Source organism: Engraulis encrasicolus, chromosome 2, assembly GCF_034702125.1.
Source record: "Engraulis encrasicolus isolate BLACKSEA-1 chromosome 2, IST_EnEncr_1.0, whole genome shotgun sequence".
NCBI lineage: Eukaryota > Metazoa > Chordata > Actinopteri > Clupeiformes > Engraulidae > Engraulis > Engraulis encrasicolus.
In genome coordinates, this window is record NC_085858.1 from 7,050,638 (window position 1) to 7,070,527 (window position 19,890).

The 19,890-nt window shown below is 44.3% G+C and overlaps 2 protein-coding genes across 8 annotated transcripts in view; both read right to left on the minus strand.

Moving 5' to 3' along the window:
- hgs (hepatocyte growth factor-regulated tyrosine kinase substrate) overlaps positions 1–16,107 on the minus strand; it is a 19,234-nt gene extending 3,127 nt beyond the window's left edge. Inside the window, exons 1-19 of one of the 7 annotated variants that reach the window (XM_063220878.1) lie at positions 15,949–16,107; positions 14,487–14,571; positions 14,296–14,371; positions 13,625–13,717; positions 10,948–11,065; positions 10,414–10,466; positions 10,233–10,301; positions 9,765–9,889; positions 9,001–9,085; positions 8,474–8,572; positions 7,801–7,896; positions 7,239–7,277; positions 6,826–7,029; positions 5,569–5,779; positions 4,336–4,508; positions 3,739–3,879; positions 3,464–3,632; positions 2,991–3,124; positions 2,261–2,356 (exon numbers count right to left, since the gene is read on the minus strand). In XM_063220878.1, the coding sequence (XP_063076948.1) occupies positions 2,261–2,356; positions 2,991–3,124; positions 3,464–3,632; positions 3,739–3,879; positions 4,336–4,508; positions 5,569–5,779; positions 6,826–7,029; positions 7,239–7,277; positions 7,801–7,896; positions 8,474–8,572; positions 9,001–9,085; positions 9,765–9,889; positions 10,233–10,301; positions 10,414–10,466; positions 10,948–11,065; positions 13,625–13,717; positions 14,296–14,371; positions 14,487–14,571; positions 15,949–15,985 (2,103 nt within the window). In that variant the 5' untranslated portion in view covers positions 15,986–16,107. Of the gene's footprint in view, positions 1–2,260; positions 2,357–2,990; positions 3,125–3,463; positions 3,633–3,738; positions 3,880–4,335; positions 4,509–5,568; positions 5,783–6,825; positions 7,030–7,238; positions 7,278–7,800; positions 7,897–8,473; positions 8,609–9,000; positions 9,113–9,764; positions 9,890–10,232; positions 10,302–10,413; positions 10,467–10,947; positions 11,066–11,465; positions 12,106–13,624; positions 13,718–14,295; positions 14,372–14,486; positions 14,572–15,948 lie in introns of those variants that run through there. The other 6 variants (XM_063220872.1, XM_063220859.1, XM_063220866.1 and 3 more) reach the window with 6 other exon arrangements.
- A 563-nt stretch (positions 16,108–16,670) lies between these two features.
- cldnk (claudin k) lies at positions 16,671–19,796 on the minus strand. The gene is made up of 2 exons (XM_063220921.1): positions 19,369–19,796; positions 16,671–18,608 (listed from the first exon to the last, which is right to left on the minus strand). The coding sequence occupies exon 2, from the start codon at positions 18,388–18,390 to the stop codon at positions 17,740–17,742; it is 651 nt and encodes a 216-aa protein (XP_063076991.1). The 5' UTR covers positions 18,391–18,608; positions 19,369–19,796; the 3' UTR covers positions 16,671–17,739.
- Between the last annotated feature and the right edge of the window lie 94 nt (positions 19,797–19,890).

Consider the following 19,890-nt stretch of genomic DNA (forward strand, 5'->3'; position numbering starts at 1 on the left):
GAGCAAGTCAGTCCTAAACATTAACCCATTTAAGCCTAAGGCACCTACAAAAAAAAAAAAACGCCTGCTGAATGCCTAAGCCCTTTTTGTTAGAAGGTGCCCTCAGCCTATAAAAACCTAAATACAGTCCCAGGAAAAAGTTTGTACACCCTTTGAAATTTCTTACATTTCTGTCAAAATTGATCATAAAACATGGTCTGATCTTCCCGGAAATCTCAAGAAGGAACAAGCAGAGTCTGCTTTAATTAATTCCACCCAAACATTTACATGTCATCATACTTTTATTGGTCATAAGGCCATAGCATTCACAAGAGAGCAAGGCATAAGTAAGTACACCCTTGCATTAAGTAGGTTTTAACCCTCGGTTAGTTGCAATAACCTCAACCAGATGTTTCCTGTAGTTGCAGATCAGATTAACAAAATAATCTGGATGAATCTGGTCTCCCTCTTCTTTAGAAAACTGCCTCTCGTCAGCAAGGTTTGTGGGGTGTCTGGAGTGCATAGCTTTCTTGACTTCATGCCATATAATCTCAAATTTTTTTGTCAGGACTTTGACTGGGCTATTCCAGAATGTGTATTGCATTATTATGAAGCCATTCTAAAGTCGATTTGCTTCTAAAGTATGGGTTGTTGTCACATTTCAGCACCCATCCTCTTGTGTGCTTCAACTGTGTGACAGACTTCCTCACGTTTTTTCTGTAAAATATCACAATAAACTTGAGTTCATTGTTCCACTGATAATAGAAAATTGTCAAGGGCCTGAGGTAGCCAGGTAGCCGCATATAATGATGCTCCCGCCACCATACTCAGAAGAGGAGATGTAACCAAGAATAGGTAAAAATGGGATTCATTCTGCCAATCTAAAATTAATGGGGTTTCTGTCCAAAAAAATATTGCTGCACCTTTGAGGTTTGCGAAAAAGCATTTATATGCTTCATAGAATTGCTGCAAAATATTCTGTAGACCAACATTGAAACCAAAGTTGAATTGTTCAGGGGAACACACAATGTCATGTTTTTAGGAGAACTGGAGAACCACACCTTAACCAAAACATCATCTCCACCTTTGAGTATGGTGGCGGGAGCATCATTATATGCGGCTACCTTGCTGCCTCAGGCCCTTTTCAGTTTGCTATTATCAGTGGGACAATGAACACAGAAGTTTAACGAGATATTTTACAGAAAAAAGTGAGGTAGTCTGTCACACAGTTGAAGCACACAAGAGGATGGGTGCTGAAATGTGACAACAACCCATATTTAAGAAGCAAATCGACTTTAGAATGGCTTCATAATAATGAAATACACATTCTGGAATAGCCCAGTCAAAGCCCTGACAAAAAACAATTGAGATTATATGGAATAAAGTCAAGAAAGCTATGCACTCCTGACATCCCACAAACCTTGCTGACAAGAGACAGTTTTCTAAAGAAGAGGGAGACCAGATACATCCAGATTGTTTTGTTAATCTGATCTGCAACTACAGGAAACATCTGGTTGAGGTTATTGCGACTAACTGAGGGTTAAAACCTATTAAATGCAAAGGTGTACTTACTTATGCCTTGCTGTCCTGTGAATGTTTACATCTTATGGCCAATGAAAATATAAAAACTTCTAAATGTTTGGGTTGAATTAGTTAAAGCAGACTCTGGTTGTTCCTTCTTGTGATTTCCGGGAAGATCAGACCATGTTTTATTACCAATTTTGACAGAAAGGTAAGAAATTTCAAAGGGTGTACAAACTTTTTCCTGGGACTGTATCTCAGCCTCCGAAGCACATAAAAATATGAAATAAGTTGCATTCAAAGGCCAGGAGCCCCGTCTTGCATTAGAATGTGTTCATTCAGGTCTTGCATACGCACGCTTAAAAAAAAAAGGCACGTAAGTCAATGCAGTGTATATGCAGCATCAGGTTTCAATGGGTTAAGAACCATTTTGGTATATCACCCAAATAATGGTCATCGGTATCATCGCATGACCCACTGACTTTGCCAGACTTAAGACATTCATAAACTACCCCGGATAAAAACAAAATATCTGGCTTTGATTCCAAGTACTTCCTTTAAAAAAAATAAAATAAAAAAGAATGTGCTACTTCGATGGATCGCCAACTGCTTGTCAGGTTGCTGGCTAGATCTGATCAAACTGCCATGCTGCAAGATGCATGCTGTTTTTTTTTTAGCACTGAATCAAAAAGCATGAAGTTCACTTACCATTTACCTAAAAGACCAAAAGGGCAGAAGTGTTATCAGGAGCTGTACCCACCTGCATGTTGTAAGGCTGATAGCCCATGTAGGCGATGCCGTTAGTGGGACCAGCCTGGGACATGTGGGGGACACTCTGGGCTTGAGACGCCACGTTCTACACGGGTGAAGGGAGGATTATAACATTATCAATATCAGCAACCCAGGTCAAAGTCACACTGGATGCTGTACTGGAGAGGTGCCATTACTTAGGTGCCATGCCATGCAAAGCCATGCAACAGCATGTGACACTGAGAGTCAATGACAGACTCACAGATCATCTTTTTCAATTCAATCATTTGGAGGTTTAATGTTCATCTAAATTGATCTGATTTTAACATTTGGCATTATCGGACATTCAGTCTGAATTTTGTAATTTGAGAGTGTGGCATTTCAGGAGGTACCCAGATCACGAAGGAATTCACATAATTAGCTGCAGGGAATAGCAATAACATAAGGTTTTCTTGTGTAAATATGCTGGTATTATTGCATTGAAGGCATTGCATTTTATTGCACAATTAAAGTTCCACACGAGACATGGGCATTAGTGTTACTGGTAAATTGTTAGTATTTCACAAAATTAGGACGTTAAAGTTGCATCACATTTTGCTAGATCACTGTGTAAATCAATGTGTAATACAATCAAAGTTAAAAAAGACAATTATAAATTAACAATGGACACAAACAGCCCAGCACAAATTTTTCTTTTAAGCCATGTATAAAAAGCTCTTTCATATGATGCCTCCCCTCACCTGGTAGCCCTGTGTGGGGGTGGGCTGGTAGCTGGAGTACGCTGGGGTGGTGGTGGGGGGAGCTTGGCCTGGGGGTGGGGCCTGGGCGTTGTTGCCAGCATTCTGATACATGTAGGCATTCACCATGTTGGGATCTAACATAACACATAAGGACGTGCATTACAAGATGAATGAATGAATAAAACCAAATGGCTGCCAATTCTAACTTAAACCATGACTTTGAGAAGTTATCACCTCGAATACACATTTTCTTAGATGGAGCTAAAATACCTTTTTTTCTTGTTTTGTGCTACCATACAATCTAATGCCAAAAAAAACCTACTAAAAAGTAAACGACACTGTAATATGGTTACACGCATATCATAACGGTTTCTATTGTGCATGACTCTGTAACTGTAAAATCCAAAATAAACTATGGACAATAAAAAGATGGAGCAAGGAGCATGTCAGAACAGCAATGTGTCTGGCCTCACCTGTGGGGGGCATGGCCTGGTAGGGCCCTCCAGTCTGTCCGGGCTGGTTCATGTAGCCCGCGTGCATGGGGGAGCCCTCCACAGAGTTGGACGGGCTGAAGGTGCCCTGGTAACTAGGGGGGCCGGCAGGCTGGTACACTCCTGGCACGTTGGGGGGCAATGACTGCATCTGCAATATCAGGGTACAAAATGGATTTTTTTTTGTGGTCCATCATGACCAATTTTGACAAGTTACGTAGTCACTGCACTTTGGTTTTGCAGGGCAGTGTAGGTACCTGTGCGTAGGGCAGAGAGAAGGCGGGCATCTGGGCCCTCATCTGGATGGTGTGTTTCTGCTGCTCCAGCCGCATCTGTCTCTCCTTCTCCTGCTCCTGCAGCCGCTGGATGGCCAGCTGCCTCTGCATCTCCAGGTACTCCTGCAGTCCACACAACAATACATCATTACATTACAAAACTGAGATATTGCCCGTGCTCCTGTACTTCACAATCTGGTGCGTCACGGGAAAGGACCAGTAATTGCAGGTAAATAAGAGAGCCACTCTATTATTTGCCTACATCATTACATTACAAAACTGGCATATTCTTTTCACCACTGTGCTCCTATTGACAATTACAGTACAAGATCATAAATATACAGAGCTTAGAGATATTTGGAAAGTTACTTTGATTTATAACTGAGGTAAGTAGAGAAGGACAAAACAAACTGGTGGACATGTTTCTTTCCAGCTACTATTTCAGTAGCCTTACCTATCGATCACAAACTAAGAGGGAACGATTAGAGAATTGAATGTTTTCCATTTAGACAGACTACAAAGATGTGCATCAGGTCTCTGGGCGCAGACTTGTGCGAGTAGTCGGTCTCTCTTGCTCACCTGTTTCTTCTGCCTCATGATCTCCAGTTTCTGGGCCAGCTGGATCTGTCTCTGCCTCTCGGCCTCCTCTGCTGCACGCCTCAGCTTCTCCCGGTGCTCGTCTCGTAGAGCGTTCAGGGCCGCGCGTGCGTCCCGCACCTGGGCCAGCTTGTCCTGCAGACCTTCATAATACACTAGGACACACAGAGAAACAGACGAAAACACCATTACATTGCTGCGGACTGCCCAAACACTCAAGTATTCTCCATTAAGCTACTCTCAATTACGGGGGCACTGTGGCGCACTGCACTAATACGCCGTACCATATACGGGCCACATTGCCCAGGGACAGCCAGGTTTGTTTTCCAACCGTCATTTCCCAACCCTATCCCATATCTCTCTCCCAACTACTTCCTATATGCAATACTGCCCTACCCGATAATAAAGGCACAAAAAAAAACGATTCTTTATTAACAGTGTCAGACAGTGAGAGGGCCAGCAGCTTCGTTAAATTACACATGTAAACAATGTTGGAAACATCCCATGATGGGCAAAGAGAGACAAGATGATGGAATTAAACTAAAACTAGGTAAAGCTCTAAACACAAAAATTAACCTTTCACATCTGTAAATGCCTTTGATGCCTTTTTCTGCAACGGTTATCCAGTGCATGTTTTCTGATAGCTTCTTTTTTTTTTTGTGATCAATTTTTTATTTATTCAACAACATCAAAGTAAATGGAACAACACATGTACAACAACATAATCAATACAAAGCCCTTAGCCCTCCCACCCAACCCCCCTCAGATCCCACACAATCACCCCCCCCTCCACACACACACACACACACACACACACACACACACACACACACACACACACACACACACACACACACACACACACACACACACACACACACACACACACACACACACACACACACACACACACACACACACACACACACACACACACACACACAGACAGACAGACACACACACAGACAGACACAGACAGACACACACACACTGATAGCTTCATTTTTCACTGTTTTAGAATTATTTGAAATGAAATCAGTGTTTTGAAATCACTGTTCACTATATCTACTTTTTATGAGTGGGTAATGGGAACATCCACAATGTGGACAATAATATAACATTTCAGAGGACAGATGGAGCTAGTGTTAGGACATGGTGCAACATTGTAGCCCACCCACTGGACAGCCACACATGGGGGGCATGATGATCACTCACGTCTCTTCTCGTCCAGCTGGTTGAGGATCTCCAGCAGCTGTGGGTGCATGTTGTTGATGGACTGGAAGAGGGAGAGCACGGCGCTGTCATTGGTGATGCTGCGGCCGCGCATGTGGTTGCTCTTCATGCGGTTCAGGAAGGTGGTGACAGCGTTCTGAAGCGCCTTCAGGAACTGCTCGTGGTTCTCCTCCGACTCGCCGTTCTGGTACTGCTGCTGAGGACGGAAGCACAGGGGGAAACCTCAATCAAAGGCTACTGATATTGACAACAACACTCGGGCCACTGAGGCTACTCCTTACACTGGATTAAACCAATGGACCACAACCAAAATGAATGCACTTATTAAGTAAGGGTTAACGTTCGGCGAGAAGGTCGCTACCGTGGAATAGCAGCACGACAGAGAGAATCTTTAGACCCCGACGCGGAGCGGAGGGGTCTTGTTCTCTCTGAAGTGCTGCTATTCCACAAAGCGACCAACTCGCCGAAAGTTAACCCGCTTATTATATGGATATACTTAAATGATTCACACATGGCGGGGACATTTCTTTAGCCCTATTTAATGTTAAGTCTATTATACTTTTTAATGTCAAAAGATTGTTGCTGCGCAAAAAAAAACAGTGCCGTTGTGGAACACCGCTAGGCAACAGCTAGGTAGCCAGGACAACAGGTGTTGTCTATCACAGCAGCTGATTAGAGTCTTGTTGAAAAGTCGCTTTAGCAGTGAAAAGTCTTGTTGCCATTGACAGCGGTCTGTTATAGACCAACCCGTCCGTTATCGAAAAATAACAGACATGCGAACGTTGGGGAGCCCCGTTGAAATGAATGGAGCATTCGACCGATGACGTCACACCATATAATAACTTAATTTAACAGAATGCATAATCTGGGCTCTTAGGACCATAAAGAAAGAATATGTATTAGAAATATAGTACATCATAGGTGAAGATGCATCTAATTTGACTGTATTCACCTGTATTCACTTACAGCAGGAAAACAAGGCCAGCTGCTAAGATCACTGACTTAGGAAGATGAACAGTAGCCTACATGGTTTATCTCAAACCTGAAAGACCGTTGGGGTGGCCATTTTAACAATGCTGGGTGAGATTAATCCCTTTGGATTCAAAGGTTTTCTTGTAAAGTCTCTGTGGGCCATGTGAAATATAACATCGGGCCGCATGTGGCCGCGGGCCTGAGTTTGCCCATGTCTGGCTTAGTATGTTAAAGAGCGTGTTCAAGGCTTAAATATTAAAAAAATACCTCCACAATATTGACCGGCTGAGGAGCAGGGGTGTGAGGGGTGGTGTGAGCGGTGGGGTGAGGGGTTTCCACAGGTTGACTGATTGGCATGGCCGGCATGGGCGGCTCAGCCAATGGCACAGGAGCTGGAGCAGAGGGGGTGGGGCTCTTGCGCACCTCTTCCTGTTTCTTCTCCCAGTACGTGCGGTTTAGGTAGTGAGCCAACTGAGGAAAACAGAATACAGTCGGTCATGATGCGATACAGGTTCTATGCCTGCACAGGTGCTAGTGAGGCTGGAAGACTTGTTTGAAAAGACTTTACAGCACACAAACAATAATACACATAATTCTATGGCAGCCAAGATTAATATTCTTCATTAATATTCTTTAGCCAAGGTATTCCTTGTGGTAAAACTCAAAGTGTCCGTACTTACCTCAGGGTCAACATCTTCAGCTGAGGGGGCAGAGGAGTTCTGCATCCAATAAAAACATCAGTTAGTAAGCATCACTACAATGTCACAAAAATCACACGTTAGTAGTTAGCTAAAGGATGTTTTTGCTCCAAATATACACATCACATCATTTGACATTCATATTTCTGCCTTGGTATCTATTTTCATATTTGATCTGGCTGTAATATTAGTCTTTGAAAAAACATGCCAACTGCATGACCATAATAGCCAATCCTCAACTTGTGTTATGCATGTTCGCATGCAACAATATTATGCATGTTTTGATTTAATGAAAATGCCATCAACTGTAATGTGGACCGATATAAAATGCTATGAGCACACCCTGCGAATACAAATACAAAATGTAAAGAAAATGATGATTGAGTGGTGGAGAAGCATTGCTGTGCTATTGCCCCTTCTGAGAGACAACAAATAAAGAGTCCACAACAAGGAGAAGAACAGAGGGTCCAAAAAAGTTAACTTGTCTTTGAGGCATACAAACAAATGTGTCTTCATATGGAAAGCAAATGGAAAGCTGACTGACCACCGGAGAGGAGTAGAGTGTGCTGACAGGAGGGGCCGAGGAGGTCACAGGGGTGGGGTCAGCTTTTGGGTAGACTCCGTACGAGCCCTTCTGCCTCTGTGGGTGGGAACGGCACAGAGGGACAAAGGTCATGGCAAGGTCATGGGTCAAACAATGGTCACCATCATGCTCGTCACTCCAACACCATGGGTTCTTTCTAATAAGCAAACTCCCTGGCTCCCTTGCATGCTTGTGGCCTCACAATGATGTCGCTGACAACAGAAGTGTATTTCAATATCTCTGCATTATTTTCTCATTTGCAATCGGTAAAATGAATGAAGAATAGTCCTCCAAAAGTTGTTGTGGCTAGAATGACAGCGGGGAAACTTAATTGTTTTCTCCACGGAGACAGTCAGTAAAACGTGAGGCCACAATCACAGGTCGAGGATGGGAAGAAAGACCCTCATGTTGTCCGTCCTACACACTTTTTAATCTTTAAATAGGGAATCAGCATCTTGTGTGCAGAAAAGTCACAATTGAAGACAAGGTTTGCAAAGTTAACAAACTTAATTCAGTTTCATTACTATATTGAAACGCCTCGTTTGGGAGGGTCCAATCTAAATGCAAATATCTGTAGAAAAGGAGTACTAGAGAAAATGAGAATCATAGTTCAAGTGTGTGCATGAGTCCATACCATTCGCTCCTTCTCCTCGGCCTCGCTCTGTGATAGGGCGATGGCCAGCTGAAGCTCCTCCTCTTCCTGCAGAGCCGCTTCATCGCGCTTAGGGGGCATCTGTGGGGGCAATGTTGGTGCCACCAGGTCAGAAGTCTGACGGGAACACAGTGGATGGGATGACAACACAAACTTTATGTGGTTGCTTTTTAGAAGCACACACACACAAAATTATGTAGCGCCCAACTCTTTCACAAGTCTCAACTTGTTGAAACTTTCACTGCAGCTGTTCAAGGTGATTCAGTCTTTGACACCAAACCACAGTAACTCTTCTGGCAAAGATGACATAAGTGCACAACGAACAAGTGGGGAAAGTCAATTTTCCAACAGTACAGCAGAGGAACAATAATCTTACATACCAGGACCAGCTACGTACTGTACGTTGCAAGACAACACTTAAACTACTACCCGAATTTAGCATCTACGTGACTTTTGAATTTCTCTGTCTTTCAGAGAGCGTTACTGGCTACGCGTGGTCGCATTGGCACCTGTGACTGCTGAGACAGCGGGCTGGTCAGGTACTCGGGGGGCAGTTCGGACGGCGCAGCAGTGGGAGCCTTGCCCTCAGCCTTCCTGGGAGGGGGAGAGAGGGAGGGGTGGCTGGTGAGAAGAGGGGATCAGGGAGGAACACACAGGCAAGAGTAAATCTCTGCAGACAGCCAGGCCAGTGCTCCAAGCAGCACACAACCAACAGCCAAGAAGCACAGCTACATCATCAAACACATTATACAGGCAGTCGTAGATCATTCATGAAAGAAAAAAAGAGCTCAGTCCAAAAAGCTAGTTCTGTTTTTTTACACACACACACACACACACACACACACACACACACACACACACACACACACACACACACACACACACACACACACACACACACACACACACACACACACACACACACACACACACACACACACACACACACACACACACACACACACACACACACACACACACACACACACACACACACACACACACGACAACGAAACAGAAAGAAAAGGCTAACAGTCATTTACACTTAAAAAAGCTTAACATGCTGGTGGGCTCACTCAGAGAACATGCAATAAAGCCCGTCTTTCTTCATCTCAATTCTCAAGTTTCCAGAGAAACCAGTGAGCGTGGAGCAACAAAGTGAGCACGATTTCAAAGAAAAAGTAGTTATATAAAAATGAGAGCTTTGATAAAAACAACCCACTCCATCCCACTCACCCACCCACCCACCAACCCCCAGCCTGAGTGAACTCACTTGTTGAGCTGCTCGAAGCAAGGCTCACACACTCGCACCTCCTTCTCAATGCCGAACTTAGGGATGGTGGAGTACTTGGAGGAGCACTTGCCACAGAAGATCTGCCCACAGGCTCGGCAGTGGTGCTGTGATGGGGGCAGCCAAGGAGTGAAAGGTCAGCATGATGACAAACACGCACAGGCGCACGCACGCGCACACGCACACGCACGCACACACACACACACACACACACACACACACACACACACACACACACACACACACACACAAACACAAACACAAACACAAACACACACACACACACACACACTTTTGTGCCTCATTCAAACTCAAAGCGTCACTTTTTCTCACACACACTCGTATGGCATAGGCATCCAACACATACACACGGACCAACAGAAATTTGTCACACCCCCTCAATCTGTGCTGGTCACTTCCAGGAAAAAAAAGGAAATGAATAAATCACACCTTGCGTGTCATTACGCCGAACTGAACTCTGCAACGATGGCACTCCTCTGCGTCCACCCAGTCTGGGGCCTGATGACACACAAAGTCACACACACACACATTAGAAAAGCAATGAAAGAATCAATCTTCTTGAATGCTGAAAGGCACAAAGGGCCAAACGGCAACAATGGCTTGTTCTTACTCTCTCAGCTGCAAACATGGCATCGCTCTCCTTGAACTCTGGAAACACGTGACCTGCAAGCAGAGACGATTGGAGATGGCATTGGCTCAACAAGGAGAAAAACAACAGAAGGGCTTTAAGCAGAAGGCCGTCGAAAAACAACTGATTTATTGAAAACAAAAAATGTGTTCCTGAATTCTATGTTGGGAACAAATATGAGATAACAGCATGCACTTAGCCAGGTGCATTTTACAATGTTATTGAGCTATAGTTTATTTTACTTTGCTGTTGCATCAATCAGATACAGTGCAATTAAGTGCATAACAAATTATTATCATTAGACCACAAGGTTAGGGTTATTGCACAGTGCACATAACGCAGCAGTACGCCGTTACAGAATATACACAAAGGGAGGAACCATAAACTCGTGTTAACTGTAGTGTTATTATTTTACGACTGGCGAAATGGGGATATGTAGCTTCGGAAGCTAACTGCTTGAGAAGAAGAGAGCTGTGTGTGTGAGTGTGGGGGTGGGGGGGTGGGGGCACAACTCACCCTCCACCTTCATGATCTGGTAAGTGTCCTGGACCACCTTGTACTTTGGCTCGTTGCGGAAGGCGTGGGCCCACGCCTGGATCAGATAGAGAATCTTGTTCCTGACATTGGGCTCCGTCTGTTTTTGAGGAAAGGAGAAACCTCTTTATGAGTACTGGTTTATGCCATCACATGCGCACACTGCTAGACAGACACAAACATGCAAGCACGCACGCACGCAAGCACACACACACACTTTCTGTGTCACTGTGTCACTTATCGCAAAGGGTGTAAAACACTTGGACTTACCCACAATCACTTTCAGTTTAACTGTGCTAGACACACGTTCAAAGTCAAATACATACAGGTCAAATCACAAACACACCAGCAATACCCATGTTCATACTCATAAGCCAGATTATCCACTCTCAATCAATTACACATACAAAAACATTCACAGTGAAAACCTTCACTCATGACAGAAAACCTACATTTCCACTGCCAGCATTCCAATACGTGAGAGAGAGAGACATAATTACCTCACAAACATTTGACTACAGAAACACACTGCCCGTTTGTTAGTGGAATAGTCTAGCCTGCCAGTGTTTTGTGTTGTGCCAGGCTCCGTGCGCTAGTTCCTAACTCCTGTGTACAGTCGCTAAGGGCAGAGCAGAGCAGGAAGTCCCCCTTGGCTAATCTGTCGGCCAGAGCATGTGACCCAGTGACATCACCAGGAAGTCAAGTGCACTGGATGAGTCAGCTCAGCCTAAAGTCTACAAAGACAACAACAGAGAGCACAGCACCCTCTTCTGAAGGAAAACAAGGCTAAAAAGAGGAAGGCATGGATCATATACGTCCCACTATACTGCCCTATAAAGGCAAAGTGCAGTAACAACATTGTGTTTAGACTGAAAATGGTCTTCGTAACACCTCCTTTATCTCGTGACAAAACTTTATGGCCCAAATGAGTCCGTTTTTAGAGACATTCCTATGTCTAATTTGCAGCAACTACAATATCCAACCTAATACCAAATCTTTGAAGGCCTTCATCAGTTTCAATGTTTCTGTAGTTACTACACTTTGCCTTTGCAGATTAGTGACCTACAAAGCATGTTTACAAGGAAGATGTTGAAAGACTACAAGGAGCCATACACATTTGCAACCTCAAGAGCCGATCCATGCCAGATAACAACATTTCTGTATCAGCATATTTTCACAGACACCTAACTGAACAACTTCAATATTTTTCATTATGGGCCTATGCACCAATGTATTTTTTATAAACCCATTTGTTATTCCAAAGTAGTTTGTTTTGCAACTGAAAAGATTTGGAATTTCATGGGGAAACAAGCTTTGACGTGTTTTCATGAAAACACTTACCCATTACAGTAACAACATTCAAACATTTTAGAGTCTACACAACGTTTGAACCAAAAAACAGTCTATGACTTATATTTTCCAATATGCTGACAAAAAAACATTGGTGCGTTTCTCCCAAAAACCTAACTCTAAACTAGACAAGTCAAAGTTGTCAAGGAAACAAATAAACATTCCACGCAAAAGCCATTTAGAGAAAGGCAGAGTAATGCGTTCTGCTGCCAAACCTTACAAAACCTGCCAGAGTGAAAATAGCAGTCATCATGACCACAGAATTTCCATGTTCTCCTCACTATCTCTTATCACTACTGTTTGGGATGTACACAGAAGCAGCACTGTATTGCTTAGGGCTATGGGGAAGGATGTTTAGCAGCATCCTTTTCCAACTTTCCCCTGATCTGACCACAAAACACACTTTCTATTGGGAAACAAGTGACAAGCAACTCTCCAACCACAACGTACACACCCGCATGCTGTGCACACACAGCAACATTCTGTTATTACTATGAAGTTCTCTGAATGTTCCTGGTACTACGGGTAGTGGTACTGTTCTTGTGCAAGATCTCTGGTTATATTAAAAGCAAAAAATAAAGACGATTGACTTGCACAAGCCATTTAGGATAACAGTCAGTACATTAATGTGCCACAACCGCATCAGTGCACATCAGGCATCGTCAACTGTAATGACAATGTGCAAAATGGTGGATAAACACAGCCAATCCACACTCACAGCAGAACTGTGTGCTGCTGGGCAACATACAAAACGTGAGTCAATTATACAATGCAGAAGTGACCAGGTATGAAAAATCAACAGAAAAGACATGCCAATTTGTTAGCTTTGGGAAGTAACAGTGTTAGTTCTGTGGCAGACAGTGATATTGTATCGTATCATGTTATAGAACCACCAGTCAGTTCAATCACTGAGTTCAATTCAAGGTTCTGCTATAACCGAAGACCTGAGCAAGGCATATGTGTCTGTTAGTCATTTTACTGCTCTGCTTAATAGACAAGGCTTGGCGGGATGTGGTGTCAAGATGTTTGTTCGGTCAGATCAATATTACCACACTGTTCCCATTTTTCAAGATTATTTCTTTCACCTTGCAGTTCTATTCTTCAATATTGTATGCATTTCCCCTTGTAGCTTTCAAGGTGAAGATAATTCATTTCTGCATTTTATGCCAATACTTAACAGTTAATCACAAATTAAAAACAGGAGAGGATATGGAAAAATAAAAATGGTAAAAATGATCCCAAATAAATACAAAACTGACTGCGGATGGCAAATGGAAAGGCAAAGGGCAATGGATTGAGGAGAGGTCACCTTCAGGAGGTCCTTCAGCTCCTCCATGGTCTGCTTGCTGGCCACCTCATCATGGACTGTCTGGCCACAGTTCTTCACTACAGACTCCAGCACCTACAAAGACAAATCCTTGGTTCTTATTACATACATTACACTTAGCTGACGCTTTTTTCCGAAGCGACTTACAGTTGTGTAGGTACGGGATGGTCACAGGCCCTGGAGCAATGTGGGGTTAGGTGCCTTGCTCAAGGGAACTTCAGCCATGGATGAAGGTGCTGGTAAGAGTGGGATTTGAACCCCTATGCTCTGATCTAAAGGCCAGCGCTCTAACCATTGAGCCATGACTGCCCATTCTTATAATTTGAAACATTTGGCACTAACATGACAAAAAAAATTGTTCTCAAATCCTCTGAAGACTTAATGATTATCACCAATATTTTATAGAGAGGTTATGGTCTGTTGATGATGTAAACAGGGTTCTAAATTAACCCCAGCCAACCGGTGAAAGCTGGTGAAGTTTGGCTGGTAGAAAAGAACAAATTACTAGCTTTGACACATTAGTGAGTGTGTGTTTGGCTGGTAAATCAGCATTTACTAGCCATTTTGGCTGTTGATGTAAAAAGTTAATTTAGATGTAAATAATAAACGATATGTCCAATTATTTATGGGATGCAGCAAATATTACCACTTACCTCCAGGGCATAGAGGGCCACGTGGGGGTTCTTATCATTTAGCTTCTTTTTAATGGCACCGATTGCATATTTTGCCCTGTTGAAGAATGCAAACGCTGACCTCAGAAGACATGTAGTATCATTACAATCTCTGTGATTAATGGGTAGAGTGGAGAAGAATGGAGAAAAGGAGATGGGTCATCTGTACTTACTGTGTGTCACCTTGGCGAATGAGGTCACATATCTGCAGAATGGACTCCCAGTCTGTCTCCAGCAAGAGCTGGCTCGTGGCCTTGTCTGAAAGTGAATAATAGTGTCATACACAACACAATCCAGGTCGTGAACAGAGCAGTCCCTTGAGGAGGGGCCACCACCATCCCGGTACCTACAGGCACCTGGTAACCCAACAGGAGATGGCAACTCCAAAACAATGGGCCCTCTAGACATACCACCTGACTAAGGCACTGTTCTCAATCATCATCTATTTCCAGTGTTGTCAAATCTTAATGCTCAAGTGCCAAGTTATTAAATAATGACGCAGTGTTGTCAATTTAAAAGTGGTGGGCCAGTTTAAGTCCCGTTTATTTTATAACTTTCACAAACAAGTAGAAAACACTGTTTCTCTGGTAGCAGTCCTTCACTGAAAGGTTTCCGAAACCTCCCTTACCGTAAGGACGGATTTGGAAATATGAAATCAGTTGCTTGTATACATTCTATTCCTGGTGCATCAACTATTCTTGCCAGGAACAAACCACCAACCCTTTCCACCACAGTAGGCTACTTGTAGAGAGAAACTGAGCCAATAATCTACCCTCCGTATTAGACATTATTTATGGACCAACGTTTGGAGTGGCTAAAAGGCCATTAGTAAGTAAGATGCCTGGCATAGAACTAGGTCCACTGCTGATTTTGATTCTGCCAGTCCAGAAATTCCAGAGGGGAGGGATATTTTCTCAGTGCATCACATGAAGCAACAAACCGCACACCATCAGTGTACCATGGAACAGCCAGGATACGGAACTACTAAACCAACTACGATTTAAAAAAAGAGTGATCATTGAGATAGGCCTACGTTCCTTCTACTTTTGAGTGTATTAAAATGTGTTGAGTGGCAACTCAGTAGACATCACATCATTAGGTGTGTGCCATTTCAAGCTAGTGACTAGCTAAATTGACAGTGTACTGCCTTACCCATAATTAAACCGATCCATTGAATAACATGATTTAAATGTGATTCTTCAACCAACCTTACCGTAAGCCTTCTGTTCACAAACCACATTTAGCCGATATTATAGACGTCGCTACCTCTATACAACTGTTTCGATAACTTCAGCCAGCTAGCTCATAATAATCAGAGAAATCAGCTGGCGAGCTAGAGCTAGTCGCGCTAATGATTTAGCTGCCGGAGAGCTAAAGATACACACTATACAAGACAGGCATAGAACAAACGATTAATATATACCAAGATGAAAAGACGATGACAAGGTTAATCAATTTTGTCAACCGGTTAGAAGTGGCAGGCATATATGCAGGCCCAGACTTTCCGATAAACAATAGGTGACGAAGCTTGCTAACTAGGGCTAGCGAGCCACGGCCCTGTCGCTGTCAAGAACAATGCTCGTTTTACACATTTCTATTCAAATATTTTCAACAATTACTTATTATGCATCTTACCAAGAAGTCTTTCAAATGTTCCGCCACCCTTTCCCATGATGTACACAAGGTTCTCAACTCGCTGACCACACGGTTTAAATATCTCCTCTTGCTAGCTTGTGCAACCCAGGCAAAGTTGTCTGTATCGAACTGAACTTCCTGCTTCCCCTGTGTCGTAGAGTTTCGTAGGCAATCTAGAATGAACCACAAGATCAAGACCATCCTAATAAAGCCTCCCTCTGTTAATTTCAGAGGACCTGTTAATGCAACTGTATTTTTCCAATTAGGGTACTTCTACTTCCAAAGGGCTTAGACCTCTTTTCATTTTGATACATTATAGGCTAGGCTACTATTTTGGTGATTATTTATTATAGGGTATGCTGATTTATTATGATATGAGCAGGCCTATGGTATGGTCTACAGTTGCCAAAATTGCTTAGCTTAATTTTAATGTCCTCTGTCATTGTGTGGTTGTGATAAGCATTCATTTCATATCATTAACAGAGCCCTTATAATCCTGTTATATTTTACACTTCCTCCTCACTTGACCAGAGCCATTAGGTCATACATGAGTCACCCTATGCCACTGGTCTCTCACCACAAAACACCATTGTCTTCCTGGCAGCACTCAGAGGCAGAGGGCCTCATACAGTGGGAGCCGACTGTGCCACTGTTAGAAAGATTTTTTTTTTTAACAATAGCTACATCACAGTGGGTACGAAGCAGACAATAAACAGAAGCAACAACTCTTAAGGTCCACTTTGAATTTAATATTTACAAAGTTTTAATTCATGGGCAGCTGTAGGTCTGCTGTGTGTGTACTGAATCAGCACAGTGGTTGACCTGGCTTTGCACTGACTTCCACAATCAGGTTTAAAACAATGGGAGACAGGGTGATTCTACACGAGATGATGTCACCACCTTGCCTTAGTGAGGAGCCTTTTGTCCTGGCACTGAGAGGCCAGTGTGTACAGTGGTACCAGAAAAGGCAAGACATTACTGTCTGATCTTCGGGACCAGGCAAGAGGTCTGCTCGGAATACTATGTTGCAGCCACAATATAGGCTTACCATGGAAGAGAATATGAGCAGTAGTGTAGAGATATGCATTATACGGTCGGTCTCACATACACACACACACACACACACACACACACACACACACACACACACACACACACACACACACACACACACACACACACACACACACACACACACACACACACACACACACACACACACACACACACACACACACAAGCCTGGTGGTCACATCCACACAAGCACAACAATGCACAAACCATTGTTCCACTCCAACAAGTCTTGCCATTGTTGACAATATAAACAGTTAGACATATGTTCTTTTCTTGGTCCTCTTAAAACACAAATGTGTAAGTAGAGAATAATTTAAAAGTTGTGGCTATCCAGTGAAACAACACATCCAGAGTAATACCTGAAGTACTGTAACAATTTCACATCCAACTCTGCCAAGGATGATACCTTTATAAATAGTGTGCAGCCACATCATTTTGAGGGACAGAGGATATTTTTTATTGTTTTATATACACACACGTAGACAATGTTATTGGAGGACATAAGAGCTGGAATAATAATAATTACATGATTTCACATTTCTCTTCAATACCTCCACAAATCGACCGTAACCTGGGGGCGGCCGTGACCGTGATACAAAATAGCAATATAGGAACATTAAAATTCAATCTATTACAATTGGGAATACTAAGATAGAGGATGCAGGTGGTGGCGTCGAGAGATGCTGCTGTTGCTGTTGCTGTTCATCGCTGGCGGTGTTAGACATAACCTTTGACCTGCGAGGCCCCCCCTGCCCGGCGGGGACTGCTCTCGCCGCTGCTGAAGGTGGGTGAGGAGGGAATCCCTGGGGGACTGGAGCCGGCGTAGAGCAGAGAGCCCCCGATCAGCAGCATGGCCGCGGCCCCCCAGCCCATGTAGAGAGCAGGGCCAAGCTCACGCTTGTGCGGCGCGGCTACGTACGGGTCGTAGAAATCCCTGATGATGGAATGCGCGGCCCAGCAGACGGGCACGAGGTAGAGGAAGCCCGCGATGACGAACAGGGCCCCGGCGATGCGCGCCAACCGGGCCTCCAGGCTGGGGTGGCCCACGCACTTGGTGCACTTGACGCCCAGGATGCCCAGGGTGAGAGCCAGGCAGCACAGCAGGATGGAGAGGACCGTGAAGCCGCGGGCGGCCTGCATGTCGCTGGGCAGGGCCAGCAGGCTGTCGTATACTTTACACTGGATCTCACCCGTGCTCTGGACAATGCAATTCATCCACAGGCCTTCCCATGTGATTTGCGCCGTGACGATGTTGTTGCCGATGAAGGCCGTGACTCGCCACATGGGCAGCAGGCATACCAGGAAGCCGCCGACCCAGCCAATGATGCCACAGACCAGGCCCAGAAGTTGCATACCAGTGGTCGCCATGACGATGTTCAGGTGAGGGTGGCTAACAACTGTGTGTGTGTGTGTGTGTGTGTGTGTCTCTAAAAGTTAGTGAACAGTCCACTCAAAATCTCTGGGATAGGATAAAAGTTTCACCACTTTGTGGTGGTGAAAAAGTTCGTCTTTTGTTTTCTTTTCGTTCTCCCTCTTTTCCTCTCCTTGTCCACACAGATGCTGAAGGGGGGCTGTCAGAATGAGGCCTGCGAATCAGATAAGCAACAAGCGGTTGAAAATGAAGCCATGTGGGTTGCTGCATTCACAAACCATCTGACATCTGACATCTGGACAACCGTCCACTCACACACACACAACACAAAAAAAGCCCAAACATTGTTTGATGGAACTCTACTATTATTATTCTCAATAGTACCATCATTTGCATAATCTAAAACATCACAGAGCATGTCCTTATCATAAGTATTTTGGAACGGGCGTGGACAGTGGACATTAGTGGATTCCTGTAGGGCTAGGAGAGAAAGGGTTCTTTTCACACCCGCCGTGGGTGGAGAGCTTCGCCTGGGAGAGCGAGGGGATAATCTCAGGAAAACATGAGGCGTGCCCGAACACAAGACGCTTTTCATGGGCACACTGGAGTGGGCCAAGCAGGACCAGGGGTCCGCTGTTCATGCATGCTCTGAAAGTCAATCGCCTCCATCCACACACACATCTGCCACACACACACACACACACACACACACTGCTTCAGGACACCACTTCAGGACAAGAAACCAACGTCAGGATTTTGGGCTCATGTCCATGACATAGATGAAGTTGAGGTCCACAAGGGCATTGAGCAATTCATACATTTCCTGAATATAATGATTGCCTTGATTCTCTGCGATGAGCGACCAATATGTCAGTTAGATAAATACATAATATTTGGGGAAATATTGCACAAAAACGTGAATATCTAAAAGATGTGTAAAAGATTCGTCTAGAGGGTCTGGAAGATGGTCTTACCAAGTGATTGAAGCCCGATGGTTGTTGCTCTCCCGAGTCTTCTTGAGTTAGTCCAAGGTTCAATTTGTATTGCTGCATCAATCTGTGGAGACTGGATATACCACCAGATTATGGTGCTGTGTGCCTTGCCTCTCAGTGTGGCTCACAGGTAGCCTTCACGCACAGGTGGATGGTGTATCCAAAGTGGGCTTCTTCCTTGCTGCTTGTTGGTCGATCGGGAGGTGAGGAGAGGACTGAAAGCGAGGGTCTGCCCTCCAGGATGCCAGTGAAGGGTCTGTGCACAGGGCAGTGGGCAGAAGCACGCGCTTGTGTGCGCGCCAGTGTCAGCGTGTGTGAATGCGTGAATGTGTTGTGTTGAGTGTGTGTCTCCCAGTGCCTGGCGTTGTAGCACAATGCCCTGCTGTTCTCGCGCCCTCTGTCTCCTCGAACCCAACCCTCCCCCACCAATCTCCCTCCACCACCACCCCCCCAACCCCCCAGGCTCCACTCATCAATCCATTCTGTCTTTCTTTTTTCATCTTT

Coding starts and splice junctions, on each gene's coding strand:
- cldnk (XM_063220921.1), bottom strand. CDS start 18,390: ATGGCGACCACTGGTATGCAACTTCTGGGCCTGGTCTGTGGCATCATT.